The 20,852-nt window shown below is 38.8% G+C and overlaps 1 protein-coding gene across 1 annotated transcript in view; it reads right to left on the bottom strand.

The window, feature by feature from the left end:
* The window catches only part of GABRA2 (gamma-aminobutyric acid type A receptor subunit alpha2), a 205,197-nt gene that overhangs the window by 42,478 nt on the left and 141,867 nt on the right, over positions 1 to 20,852 (bottom strand). The window contains exon 7 of the mRNA XM_075567017.1: positions 5,115 to 5,258. Coding sequence (XP_075423132.1) covers positions 5,115 to 5,258 — 144 coding nt within the window. The remainder of the gene's footprint in view (positions 1 to 5,114; positions 5,259 to 20,852) is intronic.

The raw sequence follows: 20,852 nt of genomic DNA, 5'->3' as shown, positions 1-20,852 counted from the left end.
AATACATTTATATACATTGTATAAAGTGCATAAATAATAGATACTGTATAGAGATCAGTGTAGAGATCAGTGTAGAGATCTGTGTAGAGATCACTGTAAGCAGTGTTTTTCCACTTTGTCAACAAATTCTATTTTACATCTAAAACGGAATTAATGAGACTTAGGGGCCTATGCAGTAAGCAGCGATAAGCCGCTTATCGCCACCTTATCGCCAAAAAAGCCTACTGCTATTCAGTACGCTCTGATAAGTTGGCGATAAGAGAGCTTTTCTGCCATTTTTTTTGCTAAAAAAACAAACCGCAAATATTTATCGCCACTTATCTGCAATTTTTCAAACTCGCTCAATTGTAGTAGCCCCAATAAGCTTATCGAGGCTGATCGCCGCTCTAGAATTGAGAATTCCTCTCCAAATCACCTCGCCAGGAACAGTTGGCAAGAAGGTGATGAGAAGCTGCCGATAAGAGACAAGACAGCACTTAGAAGAAAAAAAAAATTTCCTCCATTGGATTGATCTTGGGAGACTCTGGAGCTGATATCCATTAATACCAGCACCTTACCTTTTTTATACATAGGATTAATACAAGAGGTTGGCGGGGGTTCCCGGGTGGTCCCCATGTGTGTCTGGGTGTCCTCGGGTGGTCCCCATGGGTCCTTGATGGCCTGCGGAACCATTCATGTTGTAAAAAAAAATAAAGATGGCCTCCATTTCAATAAATACACCTCCCTCCCTCAAACACATACAGTAATGTGCAAAATAATATTATCCAGTAATGGATATTAGATTATTTGCCCATTATTATACAAGACATTAGCCAGGCAGCATAAATAAAGTAAATACAACCGTTCTACTTACCCTTGCCATTATGAAGGCATCCTCGTCAGCATACTGCAGGGCCATGCCCTCTGTTGCCATAAAGAAAACATAAAAAATACAATCTAATGGCCCCTAATCCCTTAATCATTTTAGCGGTTAATAACCACGTTAGTAATTAAGGGGTTAACCCACCCTCCCCCGCTACCCACCCGGGAGGCCTTACCACCTACCTTGGACCTACTATACCCACCCTGAACCCATTGATTGGCATAGTAGTACATCATACCCATACAATATGGGCATTAAAGCTACAATAGCAGTCAATGGTCACCCTAATACAAAAGCATGAATGTCCAAAATACACAATAATAAAACATATACAACAAGAATCTAAACACCCAAAATAAAAAATTAAAAGCACTAGCCAACCAATCAATTACCTAAATAAAACCACCAGCCAATCAAGTAAAGAAATAAAACCACTAGCCATTCAATAAAATCATTAAAACCACTAGGCAATCAATTACATAAATCAAACCACTAGCCAAACAATACATTTAATACATAAAAGCAGTAATCAACACAATACTTAATTAATACAACCACTAGGGCAACACATAAATGAAAATCAGTAGCCAACAAAATACATGATTTAATAAAAACGCTAACCAATCTGTCCCCAAAAAAATACACAAGCGATTACAATTCAAAACAAGTTAATCTAAACAATACACAGAAATAGAATGTATTGGCTACCACTGTATTCATCTGTACCCTAAAGAGTCACAGATTCATACATTAGCAGTTAACGGACAATGAAAAACATAAAAAAAAAAAAATCCATTAAAAAAACCTGTAACAATAAAAGTGCATACATTCAATATTTATCTTACCTTTAGAAGCGCTGGCCCTCTGAATCCTGGGGAATCAGCAAGCTCTCGTATCGTGACGTCATGAAACTTAATCCAACGCAATCCACCGTAAAGATCTAGAACAGGTAACCAAATTCGTCTTTCTTTAAATTCTTATCTTCTTTCTTCATCTGTGATTATTTCTTAATTTTCTTTATCTTCTGTCCTTCTGTTAATCCAATAACCCCATGTTAAATCCACTATGTTGACCCGTCGGCTTCTTGAGCTCAAATGAGACGTCACAGCCTTAAATATGGCCTGTGACGTCACATTTGGCAAATGGTTCACACTCCATCTGATTGGCTGTGAAAATCATGTGCCCTTTTTTTTTTCTTTTTAATGTGACATCATGTGATGTCATGTATAGGGGCTAAAACCAGCCAATCAGAATGGCTTTGCTTCATTTCCCTTTAACATGACATCACAAAATCCAACATGGCTGCCATCACATGGTCTACTACAACCAATCAGATTGGGGATATAGTTCTCACAATCTGATTGGCTGAAGTACCATGTGACGGCAGCCATGTTGGATTTTGTGACGTCATGTTAAAGGGAAATGAAGCAAAGCTATTCTGATTGGCTGGTTTCAGTCCCTTTACATGACATCACATAAAAGAAAAAAGGGCACATGGTTTTCCCAGCTAATCAGATGGCGTAAGGCGTGTGAACCATTTGCGGCCCAAATGTGACATCACAGGCCATATTTAAGGCTGTGACGTCTCATTTGAGCTCAAGAAGCCGACGGGTCAACATCGTGGATTTAACATGGGGTTCTTGGATTAACAGATGAAAACAGAAGATAAAGACAGAAGATAAAGAAAATAAAGAAATAATAACAGTTGAAGAAAGAAGAAGACGAGACAAGATTAAAGAAAGAAGAATTTGGTTATCTGTTCCGGATCTTCACGGTGGATGGCATTGGATTGAGTTTCATGACATCACGGTTCGAGAGCTTGCTGATTCCCCAGAATTCGGAGGGCCAACACTTCTAAAGGTAAGATACATATTTAATGTATGTACTTTTATTTTTACAGGTTTTTTGATAGGATTTAAAAAAATATATTTTTCATTGCCCATTGATTGCTAATGTATTAATCTGTGCCTGTTTAGGGTACATATGAATACAGTGGCAGCCATTTTTGGCCAAATAAATTTCTTCTATTGACTGTTATATACTCTATTTCTGTTTATTGTTTATATTAAATCGTTTTGAATTGTGATGGCTTGTGTATTTTTTTGGGGACCGATTGGTTAGCATTTTTATTAAATCATGTATTTTGTTGGCTACTGGTTTTCATTTATGTGTTGCTTAGTGGTTGTATTAATTAAGTGTAGTGTTGATTACTGCTTTTATGTATTAAATGTATTGGTTGGCTAGTGGTTTGATTTATGCAATTGATTGCCTAGTGGTTTAAATTATTTTATTGAATGCCTAGTGGTTTTATTTCTTTAATTGATTGGCTAGTGGTTTTATTTAGGTAATTGATTGGTTGGCTAGTGCTTTTAATTTTTTATTTTAGGTGTTTAGATGCTTGTTGTATATGCTTTATTATTGTGTATTTTGCACATGCTTTTGTATTAGGGTAACCATTGACTGCTATACAGTAGTACCTTATCATGCCCATATTGTATGGGTATGATGTACTACTGTGCCAATAAATAGGTAAAGGGTGGGTATAGTGAGTCCGGGGTGGATGGTTAGGTCTCCCGGGTGGGTAGTGGAGGAGGGTGGATTAACCCCTTAATTACTATAGTGGTTATTAACCGCTAAGTTGATTAAGGGGTTAGGGGTCATAAGATTGTATTTTTTATGTATTCTTTCTGGCAACAGAGGACATGGCCCTGCAGTATGCTGATGAAGACGCCCTTCATAATGGCAGGGATATGTAGAATGGTTTAATTTACTTTATATATGCTGCCTGGCTAATGTTTTGTTTAATAATGGGCAAATGATCTATTATCCATATCTGGATAATTGTCATGGAACAAGTAAGCCCATTTCTGCTCTCTCTGACCCCCCCCCCCTTCTTTGCAGCTTCTGCTTGTCAGCTCCTTAAGTTCAGCTGCATGTATTTGTTCCACACACACACAGTGCCTGTGTGATGTATCAATATGTTGCCCTTTCTGCCTCTGAGCATGTAACCAGGGAATTGCTACAGCAACCTCTGAGATTCTTCTCAGAATGGGCTATTCCGCCCTCCCCTCTGTCTTTGTTCACAGATAGTCTGGTCCAAGACTTGTCCTTTACCCACATTCCCCTTCACTTCCTTTTCCACTTTGGAGACCGTGAGTACAGCACTGTTCCAACCCCATGGCAAGGCCAATTCTTTTCACCTGCCCTTAATTATGAAGCACCTATAGAGAAGCACTCTCACAAAACCATTACATCCACAAGTGCCTGTATATACTGCTCCTTTCCTAATAAAGTGAAGAAAATATAACAGGACTTGGTGTGCTTTGAAAAGGGGGCTGAGTTGAAGCTATCTGGGTTCATTCATACCCTAGACATGACCCTGGGTCCAGAATAATAATAGTTATTTTGCACATTACTGTACTGCATGTGTTTGAGGGGGGGGGCGAGATGTGTATTTATTGAAATGGAGGCCATCTTTATTTTCTTTACAACACAAATGGTACCGCAGGCCAGCGGGGACCTACAGGGACCACCTGAGGACCTCCAAGTGACCATGGGGAACTCCCGGGGACCTTTGCCGGCCTATGTTATCAATCGTGTGTTAAATAATGGTTTATGTGGGGGCACAGAGGGTGGGTTGTGTATTGGTGCTTACTACATATTTTAATTTAAATTTTATTACTAGTGTAGATGAGCAGGGGGTCTCTGGAGCAGGCCCCGTTATGGGGTGGCGGTATCACCTATGCATGTAAATGTCACGCGTCACGTGACCAGGATATTTAAATGCATAGTAGATACCGACACCCCATAACGGGGTCTGTATCTCGGGAAGCAGGGTGTCCCCGGACCTGAAAACAATGCGATTTTGCTCTGGAGACCCCCTGCTCATCTACACTAGTAGTACATTTAAGATTACATTTTATTTATTTCGGCCGTGACTTGCACAAAGAGAGACGGCTCTCTCCTTCTGCAGCAGAATCAACTTGCTGGGTGTGCCCTTTTCAGAGAGCCGAGCATCTCGTCGCCGGATACTCGCCATGTTTGCCAATTTTGCTATCACTGGTATTCGAGCTTTCTGCATACCGTAATAGCAACACTGTAAAAATGGCGAATTAAAAATCGAACTACTTTACTGCACGAAGCCCTTAATGTTTCAATATTAGGTTTGTCTAATCGCAACTTGTTTTTATATTATTACTGTATTTGTTGTCATTGTTTTTAATAACAAATTGTTCAGAAGTAGTTCACTGACCAGTGCTTGACTTGATTGTTTCTTGTCCAACTAATTGGCCTAAAAGATCATATTGATTTAATCTTGAGCCATCTGGTGCCACCACTACTGAATCTGTGGCATTGTGTGTCCATACATATGTCACTTCCGAGGTTGTATAAGCATCTGTAAGAGATAGAAAAAAATGATCAGTAATAGCATTATTATGACATACAAATGCAGCTCATGCTATTGACGACTGTAATTCTACAACATATTACAATGTAACTTTTGATATGACTGGCTATCAATATGCTGCGGTTTAAATCTTGTACACATATCATGCTTTTATCCTCATTCAACAGGGAGGGTATGTGCATTGTAATATTAAGCATGGCTAGTCTATCAATGTCTAGGTGGGGCGTAATGTGCCGATACTGTACAAGTATCAATGTTGTGGTTTTCCAGGGTACTGTCATGATTCCTGTATCCTGCATCCTCTAGAAAATGTACCAAATTTGTAGCAAGTCTATTGGCCAATATTTTTAATAGTATATTTGTGTCCTGGTTCAAAAGAGAGATTGGTCTATAGAATTCTGGGTTCAAGGGGTCTCTACCTTCTTTATTAATTATTCTTATAAATGCAGTTTTACCGTCTCTATATACTCTTCTCATATACTCTTCTTTATCCTGAATTTCTTTGAACATTTCTCTTAGGGGGATCCAATTTCATCAACAAGCATTTGATAAAACTCTCCTGTGAATCCGTCAGGGCCTGGCGTTTTCCCATTTCTAAGAGTTTTAATGGAATTTTCTATCTCTTCAATCATTATAGGAGCATTTAACATCAACTGCTCTTCTCTGTCTAACTGAGGAAGCATACTTTTCCCCAGAAAACCATACTGTGCATCTTCGTCTATTTTGGAATTGGAATTTTCTATCTCTTCAATCATTATAGGAGCATTTAACATCAACTGCTCTTCTCTGTCTAACTGAGGGAGCATAATTTTTCCCAGAAAACCATACTGTGCATCTTCGTCTATATTGCTTTTACTATATACATTTTGGTAGAAATTTTGAAAAACCTTATTTATCTCTCTGGGATTAGTGGTGATATCTCCCGATTTTCCCTTATTTTCAGAACATGGTTTGACTTCATAGGTTTTCTAGCCATATTGAATCAACAGTGTCCCAGTTTTATTTCCAAACTTGTAAAATTTTAGATCTCTAAACTGCATTTTCTTTTGTTTTTTTCTATGCAACCAAACCACACATAAATCATTGGCTCTCATAACCGTCTCCTTTATCTGTAGTGGAATTTAGCTTAAAAGCAGATGATCTATAATTATAATAAAACTCTTTGCTAGCCATAGAGAACGCTAAATCAATCTCCTTCCTTCTCATATTTCTATTTGCAATTATTTTCCCTCCTAAAACTGCCTTCCCAGTCTCCCAAAATAAGTTTCCTGCATTGCAATGAGCCGCATTAGTTTCCTCAAAATAAAACCAATTATTTCGAAGAAATGCTTTAAATTCTTCGTTATTGTACAAGTAAGAAGGAAATCTCCATATTCTATCCACATGCGCTCTTTGTCCCATAGTAACCTCCACCTTTGATCCGAGATTATTATACCTTCTATTTTAGTATCTGTGACCTTCCCCTTTACCTGACTATTGGCAAAAATATAATTTATTCTGGAGAATAAATTATATGGGTGAGAGAAAAAAGTGTATTCTCTTTCCAAAGGGTTAAACATTCGCCAGCAGTCTTCCAGACCCAAAATATCCTTAAACCTGTGTGCCTTTTTGCACACATTTTTAGTTGATTTCCCTTGAATCTGAACTGATTAATCCATAAATGGATCCATTACCCAATTAAAATTCCCTCCTACTATCAAATTGTTGTCTTTTCCAGCGAGTATAGTATGGACCAAATTTTGATCATATCCATTTGGGCCATAGACATTATATATTTTTAATTCCTCATGATATATTCTGACAAGGCATTGTACAACTCTCCTCTCCACATCCCTTCCAGTGGAGAGAACTTCGTATGGCAAAATGTGTTTATTAAGATGGCTATTCCTCATTTTTTCCCTACTACTGTACCCACCCAGTGTCTCCTAAGTTTTTCACTTTCTATGACATCTACAGTACAGTAGATGAGTTTCCTTGATTATTGCAACTTTGGCTTTAAGACGCTTAAGGTATTTCAGAATTTTATTTCTTTTAATATGGGAATTGATGCCTTTAACATTCCATGAAATAATTCTCATAGGGAACTTACACTCTCAAAGGATATACCCATTGGAGCTATTCATAATTCTAGACACAGTGGAGAGACCATGTGGATAAACAGCCAAGTGTGGCATGGAAAATATTTAACAAAAAGAAAAACAAAAAAACACAAAACAAACCCCAAAAAACACAACAAATAACAGAAATCTTAACATGTGTTGACTTCCTTTTTTTCCATAAGTACAAACTTTATCCATATACAGATTATCCATAACATATGCCCTCATATATGGCAAAAATCATTATGTATATAATCCTATGAAAACAGTGTACAGATAAAAAGCACATATCTCTATCAACCCATCATATGACAGTTATAAGCATACATTTACAACTCAATATACACACAAAAAAAAAGAAAGGTTCTAAACCCATGTGTACTAAGATGATATAAGCACATGTACAAACAAAACCATCATTTCATAGGCTATACATACACTACTAACCATACATTCAGAATAGACCACAATCTTAGTACATACCTATCAGATCAATTATTATTATATTGGGATGATGAATTTATTTAGTATATTCCCTAATGATGCATAGTTTAATGACTTGCATCAACACTAAGGAGCTCCCAAATTCCTTATTAGGTATGCATAGTAGAGATATGTATCACAGCTTGAAGTCTATAACGCAACATACAGATAATATGTCATTTAAAAGAGAGAATACGATACTATAGATATATACAGTGTTCGACAAACCTATACATTTGCTCGCCCCGGGCGAGTGGATTTAACCCCCGGGCGAGTAAATATTGGCCCAAGCAGCACACGTTTGGTACTAGGTGGCGAGTAGATTTTTTTGTGTGGCGAGTAGATTTTTTGGTGATTTGTCAACCAATGAATATATACCACCAGTTGCAATTGCTCGGATATATCCCATATAATTGGTGGTGATCCAAAACTTCGACGGAATGCCATCTAGAGCAATAGAACTCTATGGCCATATATAAAAGATAATTAATCAATATTCAAAATCCATACAGAATAACCATAAGTAACCACTTATTTTGTATGGATTTTGATTATTAATTATTGAAGTGCTTATTCCCATTATGAGTTATTTTATTGTCACATGTATTATTGCTTTTAAGTACTATGTATGTATCTATGGGTGGCGCTATATACATACATATATACATGATAATTAATCAATATTCAAAATCCATACAAAATAACTTGTTATTCTTGTTATTTTGTATGGATTTTGAATATTGATTAATTATCTTTTATATCGATGTTTTCCTGTTTATTTCTGGTGTGTCATTTTTTGCTTCAACTAATAATGTATTTTTTCAAATTAGCGCTGTAAGAATATGCCAAGGTGCTATGAATTACTTTTATTTTTAAAAACAAAATAGTTGTGTGACAGAATAAAAGTAAGTAATTCTATCAACAAGTCAACTAAAGGTGGTGACAGATTCATCATAGATAAGAAAAAACGTGTGGCTAAGATCCCATCTTGATGGCGAATGGAAGTATACAAAGCCTCCACGTCAAACGTGACTAGAATAACATCACCTTCAACAACCATAGAATCCAACCTAGCTAGAGCATCCATGGCGTCTCTAAGGTATGTAGTTAGTGCCTCTAGTGCAGGGCGCAAAAACACATCCAGAAATTGGCAAATGGGTTCACTAAGACTTCCTATTCCCACCACCTTTTACCTTGGGTAAAAGGTAAAGAGTTGGTATAACAGGACATATACACGAGTCCATCTCTAATTTTTGGTTGATGTTTTCCTGTTTATTTCTGGTGTGAACTGGAACTGGGAGAAAAAGAACCCCTATAATGAGAGCACTCAACGGCTAGTGAACTGATCCTGCTGACTTAGGAGCCTGAATAAGGGTAAGTACTTCTATCTAACATGTACTGATGAAGTAATTAAAACTCAATATTTATTTGGAGAAATCCTCAATTAAAATATAAGTATATGGATAAACCTCTGTGTGAGGTGACCCTGAACAAAAAGGCGAAAAATATTAAAAAGGAGATGGGGGTGGGGTAAACAGTCCTACTGGAAGCAATAGGTACTCTCTAAACAACTTCACCTGCCTAAGATGGTAATTGTTAATTGGTGACACAATACACTGGAAAGCACAGGAGCCTAAGAGATGTTAAATGTAGTTATATATAGTATCATGGCTTAACCTGAAACATAGCTGCAGACAGATATAATGTCTGCAGCAATATACACAGCTGTAGGAGATGTTAATGACTCAAAGTGTTATGAGTCAGAAACTGTGGATAATATACACAAACTGATAAGGATAGCGTCATGGACTGCATAGACAGATAATAGACATACAGCAGCGGCACACTTTATTCTCACAAATCACCGGCTTTTACCTGGCATGTTCCTGGAATGCCACGCTGTTCACCCAGCCAGGCGCATGCCCAGCTGACACGCGGTTGATGTATTAATTGATAATGGTTCAGGATTTACTAGGCTGCAATGCTTTGCGTGTCCGCCAGATGGCATAAATTCATGAATTGTAATGCAGTATATATATATATATATTTTATATATATATATATATATATATATATACTGTATAACTATAACCCCTAACATACAGTACTGTACACATACAGTACTGTATATGCACATCAATGATACTATAGGCCGGCGGGGGCGAGATGTGTTTGCAGCAGAGAGAGATCCGCTGCTCTCTCTGCACAAACATCGGCACATTAAAAATTATTTAAAATACATTTTTATTCATAGTGTAGATGTGCAGGGGGTCTCCGGAGCTGAACCGCGTTGGTTTCAGGTCCGGGGACCCCCTGCTCCCCGAGATACAGCCCCTTTTATGAGGTGCCTGTATCCCTCTGCATTTAAAGGTCCCGATCACGTGACCGTGGCCTGTAAACCAAGCAGAGGGATACCGGCACCCCCTAAAGGGGCCTGTATCTCGGGAAGCAGGGGGTCCCCGGACCTAAAACCAAAACGTTTCTGCTCCGGAGACCCTCTGCACATCTACAGTATGAATAAAACACACACATCAATAAAGAATCGTTCTTTACCTTTGCGGCTATGTGCTATGGTAATGAAGCAGAATTTCTGTATTTTTAATAATATTGTACAGTGCTCCTGCACAATATTATTAAAAATACAGAAATGCTGCTTCATTACCATAGCTGATAGCCGCTAAGGCAATGAAGGGTTAAGGCAGAATAAACAATAAATACATTAAATATATATTTTTAATGTATGTGTTAAACCTCGTGGGAACCAATTCCACACTCTGATTGGCTGAAATACCATGTGACGCCGGCCATCTTGGATTTAGTGAAATCATCTTAAAGGCAAATGAAGCACAGCCATTCTGATTGGCTGGCATCATTCCCTTTAAGTGACGTCATGTAAAAAAAATTTTAATAAAATATTTGCGATTGGTGTTTGTTTGTAGTTAATGTTGTATTATGTTAGCTAATGCATTTTATGGTTATTTCAGATATTGTTTGAATGTATTTCTTTGTCTTTTAATGTTTACATTAATTAATGTTGTAGTAATTCATTGGTTTGATTGGTTAGTATTACTATTCATTTTGAGTTGGTTTAGGAATTAATTGGTTTCATTGGTTAATGGTTTAATTAATTCATTGTTCATGTTGTTACTGCTTGTACTCATTGGATTAGCTGACTACTGTTTTTATTTACTTTATTTAGGTATGCTAATGCAGTGTTTAATAATTGGCAAATAATCTTTTATCCATATCTGGATAATAGTAATTTTGCACATTATTGAACTGTATGTTTTAGGGCGAAGGGGGGGGGGAGTCGTGTATTGATGTTTGTTAAATCTTTTTTTAATATACATGTGTTTCATAGTGTAGATGTGCAGGGGGTCTCCGGAGCTGAACCGCATTGGTTTCAGGTCCGAGGACCCCCTACTTCAGGAGATACAGGCCCCGTTATGGGTTGCCGGTATCTCCTGCACTTTCAAGCAAATTCTGCAGGGGATACCGGCACCCCATAACAGGGCCTGTATCTGATGAAGTAGGGGGTCCTTGGACCTGAAACCAATGCTGTTCAGTTCCAGAGATCCCCTGCTCATGTACACTATAATTAAAATGTATTTATTTATTGTACGATCGCCTGTAACAGCCTTGCATGGAGATGCAGAATCTCCATGCAAATGTCACAGGCAGCTTATTTTTTCTATCAGCTAGCGTACGGGAAGTTTCAGTGCGCTAGCAGAGGGAAAAAACATTGCACACACGATAAGCCAATTTTGGTCACGTCCGATAGAAAATGGGCTGAGGGCCTCAGTGAATCGTGCCACCGGCTTCATTTTTTATCGGACGTGATAATTTTTTTCAGCCTTGCGCGAAAGCTCGGAGCTTAGTGCATGCCCCCTATGTAACAGTATAAGTACATGCTATTGATGACATCATCAGGAGTACACAGATGTTCCAACCGCTATGGATCCTCCATTGGGACATTGCGTTGCTTTAATAACAAACATCCAGTTACTTAGCACAGCTCCATCTGTATTGCAGCTCACGGACTCTCATAATTTGAAAGTGAGACATAAGAGCAAAAACATGGTAAATAATATATATTTGCCTCTGCAGTAATATTTCTATGCCTTTTCCTTGAAGCTGTGGATAAATAGTGATTATACAGATGCAGCCACGAGTATTAGAACTCTTGCCTTTTAAATTCTGGGGCAGTCTCACAGTAAATGCCTCAACATGTGGCAACATTGCCTCAAAATTTCTGTGAGATTCTTAATGGCCCATTGGATTAACACAGCTGGGGTCCCTGCAGTTCCATTCAGTTTGAATGGGACTGCAGGGACCCCCCAGCTGTGTTAATCTGATGGGCCATTAAGAATCTCACAGAAATATTGAGTCAATGTTGAGGCATTTACTGTGAGACTGCCTCAGAATCTCCCAGAATTTCCCAGGTACAAGTGTTCTAATACTGGTGGCTGCATCTGTATTGTAATTAGTAATACAATTAAAAGGAATACACAAACTATTATTTATTTTTTATAAGACCCAACACCTCAAATAAAGTTAAAAAAAAATAGCTTATGTATTCTTTTAAATTGTATTATTAATTATATTATGATCAATAGTTATCAACAGCTGCAGGAAAGAGGGTCGTTGGATTGTCCTGAAGTGCATTCACCTCTGTAATGCTAAAAGTCAAATTAATGACAAATTAATAACATTTGAGTGCATAAATGCCTGTCAGACTGGGAGATTTTTTAATTTATATACAAGAGACCTCAGGATCATCATTATGTTTTCAGACACAAATGTGTAGTGTAATCTTGACCTGGTTTAATTTTCAGGGCATGGAAAGTAAGACTCAATATCAAAAGTATATATTCTCCTCGTCATTATAGAATCTACCCAAGACACTATGATAGTACTTGTCATTGAATAAAAATGACTAAAAATTAAACATACTACAACAGAGGAAATTGGGATGCCTGGATAGTGGTAGGGCAACACCATAGGATACAAGGAATAGGATCATAGCAATGATGTGAAGCAGAGATGACAATGTGGACCCAGGTAGATCAATGCACAGTACCCCATTGGTTAGGCAACTAGGGTACCATTCTTGCTGGAAGGCATGAATCTGTAAATACATTTAAATCATTATTACCTAGGGTCAAAACCATGAATACATAGCCAACCAGAGGGGACAGTCGTGGTTTCTTCCTACTGTCAACTTCACCTAGCCAATTTCAATTAGACCACACACTTGCCCTTTGGCATATATGTCTGGATTGGATGACAAATATTATCTGCTATTACACTCAAGATGACTAAAGTTATATGAACCAGGTATGACCATATCATAAAAAGCAGCTCAGATATAGATTTTTGATAATTTCTTTAGGAATTAAAGTGTCCAGATTCCTAATCCAATCAGCTTCTTTCTGTAGCAGCTATTTAGTCCTGCTGCCACCTCTGCAAGACGTTGGTATGCCATCAATGACTTGGAATCTTAATTGTCTCACAATGTACCCTGACTGTGTGAAATGGTATGCTACTGGTGGTTCCTTATCTTTTCTGCGTATGGTGGCTTTATGCTGTTGAATCCTCTCCTTGACCTCTTGTGGGGTTTCACCCACATATCCCAGCCCAAATTGACATTTTATCAAATCAACAACAAACCTAGAAAGGCATGTATAGTGTTGTTTGATAAATAATTTCCTCCCTGAATTGAGATGTGTAAATTAATCTCCCTTTTGTACACTGTCACATTGTGAACAATTACAGCAATGAAATGAACTGCATTTTGATATTGTTAAACAGCTCTGTTAAGAGGACTATCCTCATATGTCAGCTTTTACAAGTGAATCCCTTATAAACCGTCCTCTTTTCTATGAAAAGAGAGACAGAGAAACAAATGTACCCTGTTGGATGTTATCGTGTTCAAACATGGACCAGTGTCTCATAATAATACTTAGAATCTTGCCACTTTGAGTATTATTGGTAGAAATAACGGAAACAGAATATTTCTTCTTGGGTTTAGAGGAGATAGTTGAGAGTAGGGTGGTCCCATATTGGTTCATTCTTTTCTCAATAAAGGCTGGGATCAACCTCTCCCATCAAAATGTTATTTCATCTTGTCGAACCCCTCTGATACCCTGTCCTGTGTACTAATTATCTTTTTTTTAAATGTACTCAACAGCAAGTCTCTGATGGTGCCTGGTGGATGGTATATTTCTAAATAAAGTAAATAGTTTCTGTCTGTATATTTAGAAAGCATATAAGATTACAATCTGTCAGCATTATTAAAAATGGTTGTGTCAATAATGGCAATCAGATTTCTCCCTGGATCAACATCCTTCCTATGTTTACTTATTTGTTATATCCCTGTATACCTTTCCTTTCTGTAAATATGTCCAGCCTTTTTTTGAAAATATCGATTGTATCTTACAAAAAAAAAGAAAAGCTGCCTCAGCCAAATTTATATTGGAGAGGTGCAAAGAAAAGTGTGAACACACTGGAAATTACAGAAATTAGATAATAAAGATTAATTGATTACACATAGTCAACACAGTATGGTATATATAGTTCACTATGTAACATTTATTAATAACTGCAGATATAATCAAACCTAGCTAGTAAAAAAAGCCCATACTATGCTCAGATGTGCATTAATTAGAACTGAGGCATACCTGAAGGCTAAATGTTATGGTAAGCTCAAAACAGCTAAGTTAAAAATGAAAAGCATCAATAACCTCAATTTAGTAGCATATAGCCTGCATATTTCAAAGGGAGCAAAAAGTAGTATAGCTATATATATATATTTAAAATATAACTTTTCATACAATTTGTGTATATTAAGATCCCACTAAAATAAGTAGGGCCGATGTTTCAGCTAACATGTGTACAATTGCCGCCACTTGATTAGCAAAGAGTAAAAATCCAGTCAGAGGTAGTGCATTCACAGTATAAGGTACTTTTTAAAAGGCATTAATATAATGCCAAGAAGATGGTAATGTGAACAAAAACCAAAAAATTGCTATTGCCACCATAAGTGATTTGTTTGCACAATCATTTAATCAAGGATAATTCTTCACAATGATGAGTAGATTATAAATAATAAGAACCAGAGAATCATGAGAGGTTAAGAATGGTAAACTCAAATACCTATTTTCAAGTAAAGCAGATACTTTACAGTAATCGATTACACCCTCATTGAGCAAGAGCTGCTAGAAACATAGTATATCAGCCAGCAGTGAGAACGCTTAGGATTACTGTATTCTGATCTTAATTAGCCATATGGCCAAACTAATAGTTCCAGCAGTGATTGTCAGCTTCAAGATCAGAACAAACTAAATTACTAATTGGCATTTTTTTTACAAGCTAGTATTAGAGCAATATTAGTGGCTTGTTGGTATAAATTGATAAAAATGGCCATTGGCACCAGTATATTAAAGCTGGAGGGACCCACAATTGTAATCTATTGTAACTAAATGTAACCTCCACTGTAAATAGCAGGATTATGTATTAAAATTTAGGGTGAGTGTGAGTTGCTAACCAACAATAAAAGGTAACCCAACACACAGGTCTCAGTTCCAGTGCAACAAAAACTCATAAATCCAAATAAACTATCTAGTAAAAATTGCTAGTTCAGAAGAAAAAATCTCAAATGTCTAGTAGTACCTGACTCACTTTCAAAGAGACGTGCTATGTGTACAACATCTTCACAACAGAGTAACGTTCTCCTTCCCTGTCAGTCCTAGCTAAGGATCACTGTAACAGGGATTAACCCTTTTTTAAATGAGTCTTCTATATAAGCCTATAGTGGTCTGAAGAATACATCGGGGAGCTGGTTAATTGAAGCTAGACAATTAACCAGATAACAATTAACCTGGTTAATCAGACAAGTGTAAAAGCCTTGAGCTGGGAATTGACAGAGAGCATTGACCACACAGAATGACTGTGTGCTGACATCGAGGACACATGGAGCAAGACCTCTATTCCAGGGTGCAGCGAATACGGGAACCTGCCAAAGGCTGGCCCCTCAATGGACACCAATACAGACCTAGAGTCTGACATGAAGGGCCACATGCTTCGAGGTACCACTTTAGACTTTAGGGTGATAGGTTGGAAAGGGTCTTTTCCCTCCAGCCCTGCAGATAGGGACTGGGGAAGGGTTATACCTTACATTAAGAAAAAATGGGGAATGACCCCCAAATATACCCGAGGCTACTACCAGGGCTGTAAATATATCAGTCCATAGAACAAGGAGAAAGGCACCACTTCTTCATGGATTGTTGCTATAAAAGCTTAGAGAAACTTCATCTGTCCTTGGACTAAATCAGGGTGGGGGTCTGGGAAGCATATAACACCGGTAGAAGTACAGAAAGGCACGTCCAAGGAAATGTCCAAAGGTAAGTCAATGTATCCGGTAACCGTTGGCCTCACCTGCACCCTATGTCCTGCGGTATGGAAAATCAGCTGTTAGTACTCATGGGAACTCGTGTGGTCTGCCTGCAATGCTGATAGATGAACAGCGCAGTTCCAAGCTGCTCGTGGTGTCGGCGTGCTCCAGCAGGATGTGACGACAAGGGGAAGAAAAAACGAGTTACACGGCGGTCACAGCTCCTCCAAAACACGTCAGAGTGTTCTTTTGCTGATGTTCACTTTTTGATTTAATAAAGTTTTTTACTTTTTCAATGCGTTTGGCTGTTTTGGAGGAGCTGTGACCGCCGTGTCACTCGTTTTTTCTTCCCCCTATCCCTTACATTAGGATAGGCTGCTTATTTTGTTTATTTTTGTATGCTCTGCATTGTTTAAAGTAATGTGCTGAATAAGCCATGGTTTAATTTCCCCCAAATCTGTTTCCATGTGTGTACCTCTGCACATCTCTTACAATCACGCTGATTGATTTTGCGAATCGATTCTTCATCAAGGGTATGCCCACCCATACTCTTGAGGGGGGTTGTAAATTGTGTCAGGTTCTCTTGGCTGGAGGTACACATTCCAATTTTGCAATGTGAATTTATGAACTTTGAACATTTGATAGTCTAATTGCAAAGGACTTAAGTGGTTTATCAAATCAAAGCCAATTGGAATAAGAGTATAAATAACCATCAGGACTGACTATCCGAATACCCCTGAGGAAGAGATGGAGAAGTCTTGAAACTCGTAGGGTTATGTTATTTAGACTCCCAAGGACCCCATAGCTGTGCCACAGCTAAGAACCACGAGTGTTGATGTCATCGATAGAAGAAGTTTGGAGAGACAGAGGAGATCAAGTCCAGCAGCTGATCCATGAATCCTCCGTATGCCGCTCCATTGGGCGAACAGCCGAGGAGAGGATTCAGTCAAGAGTCCTTACTGACAAGGCGCATGTCCTAGCAACTAAGTGTAAGTAGGAATTCAATTTTACAAAGCCGGAGAGAGGAGTAAAGAGGATTGTCTAGCCGACGCCTAGAGCACAGCTCATTTTCACCATTTTTCATATTGCACTGCAGTACTGTATGTTTTATAGATTTGTATGTGTACTATTAAAATGGCATCCTGAAGGAGCTAATTAATTACTACCTCAGCTTGACAGTTGACATACTATTTGTCAAAGTTAATGCACCATTGTTGCATGCATTGTCTTTTTTGTCTTCCACACATGGAAATGGCTCTTTCGGGTGACTACATTCTGAGCCTACAGAGAAGTTCCAAAAGCTGAGCTGAATCAGAAGGACATTCACCAAACGGGTTTGGTTCATGACAAATCAATTGAATCGTGCTTAATGTCCAGTCGTCATATTGGTCTTTTTTCCCCACAAATACATATTACAAAAACTATAGAAAAGCAAACAAGAAAATATAATACATTATTGTATAACTGAGAGTAAGTTTAGTGATAAATTATCAGATGGTAGTCAAAAAGTCATGTTGATAAACATATTGAGTTTTTGATAATTCACATGACTTTGTGCCGTTACTGTACTATTTATTCAAACTTAATGACTGAATCAAGAATATTTGGGCAACTAGAATTCAAAATTAGATGAAGAGTCTTCATATTGAACTGTGTACTAGCATCACTGTGACAACCTGACACTATTTAATCCCCTCACCCCCATGAGTGTGGATGGGTGTACCCTTGTTAAAGCATCGATACACGAAGCCCGTGTTGTGTTTAGTCTAGTGCTGATCCAGAGCAGGGACAGACAGGGAAGGAGAATGCTGCTTCGTGGCGAAACTGCAGCACATAGAGTGCACCTCCTTTGAGATTTAGTCAGGGTCAACAAGACATTTGAGATTGTTCTTTCTGAACTAACAATGTATAGATTGTAAGCTCAACGGGGCAGGGACTGTGTCTGCAAAATGTTGCTGTAAAGTGCTACGTAAAACTAGCAGCGCTATACCAGAACAAACAATAATTATTATTAATTTGCATGGTGTTTCCCAGAATCCATGGCTGCATTGGAAGCACTGTGTGCTTAGAGATAGTGGTGAAAAGCAGGGTGAATGTGCTCACAAATGATATTTGTATTTGATTGTGTCACCCATATTCCCCCCCCCCCCCCCCCAATCGCAGATAGCGTGTATATGAGGGGATCTATATGCATTACCCGGTGTGGTGCTTTACCTGTTAGGCTCACAGGAGGCCTAAGCCTCCACCACGGAGAGCCTGGGGCACGTATAACAATATGAATAACCTCGTACTTGGTGCAGCGCCTCCACCTGCGATGGCTCCCACCAGATGGGGAGTGGTTCCTCGCAGGACAATATATATATATCACTCCACACACAGTATGTAAAACAACCAATGACTTTACTATAGCAAACACAAGCTTCATATATCAACAGGTGTCACTCCCTAGAGGAAACACTAACTACTGCATCTCGCAGGACGCTACCTCCACCTCCACCGGATGATCCCACCCAGTGTCCAGTAACCCCACACAGTATTACCCCACCCTCAAGTAAGATAGATATGTGTGACTGCGCAGCCACTATGGGCCTTATTCAGAAAGCCTCGATAAGGCCCTTATCGAGCACTTATCGACCAAAATGGCTACTGGTATTCAGATAGACTCGATAAGTGCTCGATAACGGCCTGTATCGACGCAAAATATTTATCTCCGTCCGAAATTCGCTGACTGAGCAGCGATCAGGCCCTTATCGACCATTTTCAGAGGGTTGATAAACTCCCGCTATTCAGACACCCGCGAGTCGGGTGTCGCGGCCCATCGCAGCCCATCGCAGCCCTAAAAAACGATTTTCTCCCCAAATCCACTTCCCCACAAAATTGTTGGGCAATTGGTGGGGAAATGCCTCGATGAGCTGCGATGGGTCGGGACTTAGAAGAAATCAGGCCCCTTTCCTGCCTCGGATTGATGCCGGGGGTCTCCGGAGCTGATAGCCATTAATAGCAGCTCCGGACCCCCCCGGCATGCATCCGAGGCAGGAAACATGAATGTACAGCAACTTCATTACCTTAGCGGCTAACCGCTAAGGTAATGAAGGGTTTAAACACCCGTGCCAGGCTTACTGTAATAAACATACAGTACAATACAATACAGTGGCTATCGGGGGTGGGTGAAGGGGGAATTTGGCCCTTAGTGGCTGTTTAGGCATTGCGGGCGGGTTGTGGGGGGATTTAACCCCTTCATTACCTTAGCGGTTAATACCGCTAAGGTAATAAAGGGGTTAACCCAACCGCTACCCCCCCGCAAGGTCTAAACACCCATCCTTAGGGCTAATACCCCCTTCAATCACCCGTGAGGCCTAAGCACCCACCCCAGACTGACTATACCCACCCTATACCCATTGAGTAGTATAGTGGTACATCATACCCATATAATAATAATATGGGCATGATAAGCCTCTATAGCACTCAATGGGCACCCTAATAAAAATACAGTAATACACAAGACACACAGTAATAAAACCTAACTATACTCCCAAAAAATACACTTCACTAAATAAAATCAGTAGCCAGCTAATCCAATCAATAGAAGCAATTACAACATCAACAATGAATTAATTAAACCATTACCCAATCAAACCAATTAATCCCTAAAGCAACTCAAAATGAATAGTAACACTAACCAATGTAAACAATGAATTAATCCTACAGTAATTAATGCAACCATTAAAAGACAAATAAATACATTAAAACTATCTCTGAAGTATCCATAAAACACATTAGCTAACATAATATAACTTTAAGTACAAGCGAACACCAATCGCAAACCTTTTAATACATTAACCATAAACAAACAATCACATCCACATCAATAACAAGCGAGAAATGCCCCCCAAATATTGGCATAATAATGTATTAATCTGTACCCGAAAGAGGTACAGATTAATATATTATCAGTCAATGTGCCTCCCCCAAAAAATCAAAAAACACACCCAAAAAATAGACCTGTAAAAAGAAACATTTACAAACATAGAATATCTTACTTACCATTAGAAGCGGTGGCCCTCTGACTCCCGGGGTAACAGGAAGCTCACGTACCTTGAAGGCCTCCAACAGCATCCGATGCCATCATCCATCAGGATCCGGCTCAGGTACCCCAAACTTCTTTTTTCTTTCTTTAATCACCGTCTTCTATCTTCATCTGTAACCATATCTTGTTGTTCTTTATCTTCTTTCTTCATCTGTCAATCCATAAAACCCCATGTTAAATCCCAGCCGATGCTGTCTCGTCGGCTTCTTGGGCTCAAATGAGGCGTCACGGCCTTAAATATGGCTTGTGACGTCACATTTACCCTCACAATGGTTAACAGCCACCTGATTGGCTGTTAAAACCATGTGCAGACTAAAATTTTTTTTTTTCTGTGACGTCACTTAAAGGGAATGATGCCAGCCAATCAGAATGGCTGTGCTTCATTTACCTTTAACATGACGTCAGTAAATCCAAGATGGCCGCTGTGTCACAAGGTATTTCAGCCAATCAGAGTGTGGAATTGGTCCCCACGATCTGATTGGCTGAAATACCTTGTGACACAGCGGCCATCTTGGATTTAC

The sequence above is a fragment of the Ascaphus truei genome, chromosome 1, assembly GCF_040206685.1.
Source record: "Ascaphus truei isolate aAscTru1 chromosome 1, aAscTru1.hap1, whole genome shotgun sequence".
Classification (NCBI taxonomy): domain Eukaryota; kingdom Metazoa; phylum Chordata; class Amphibia; order Anura; family Ascaphidae; genus Ascaphus; species Ascaphus truei.
Note: the sequence above shows the minus strand (reverse complement) of the source record. Positions and strands in the feature narration are given on the sequence as shown.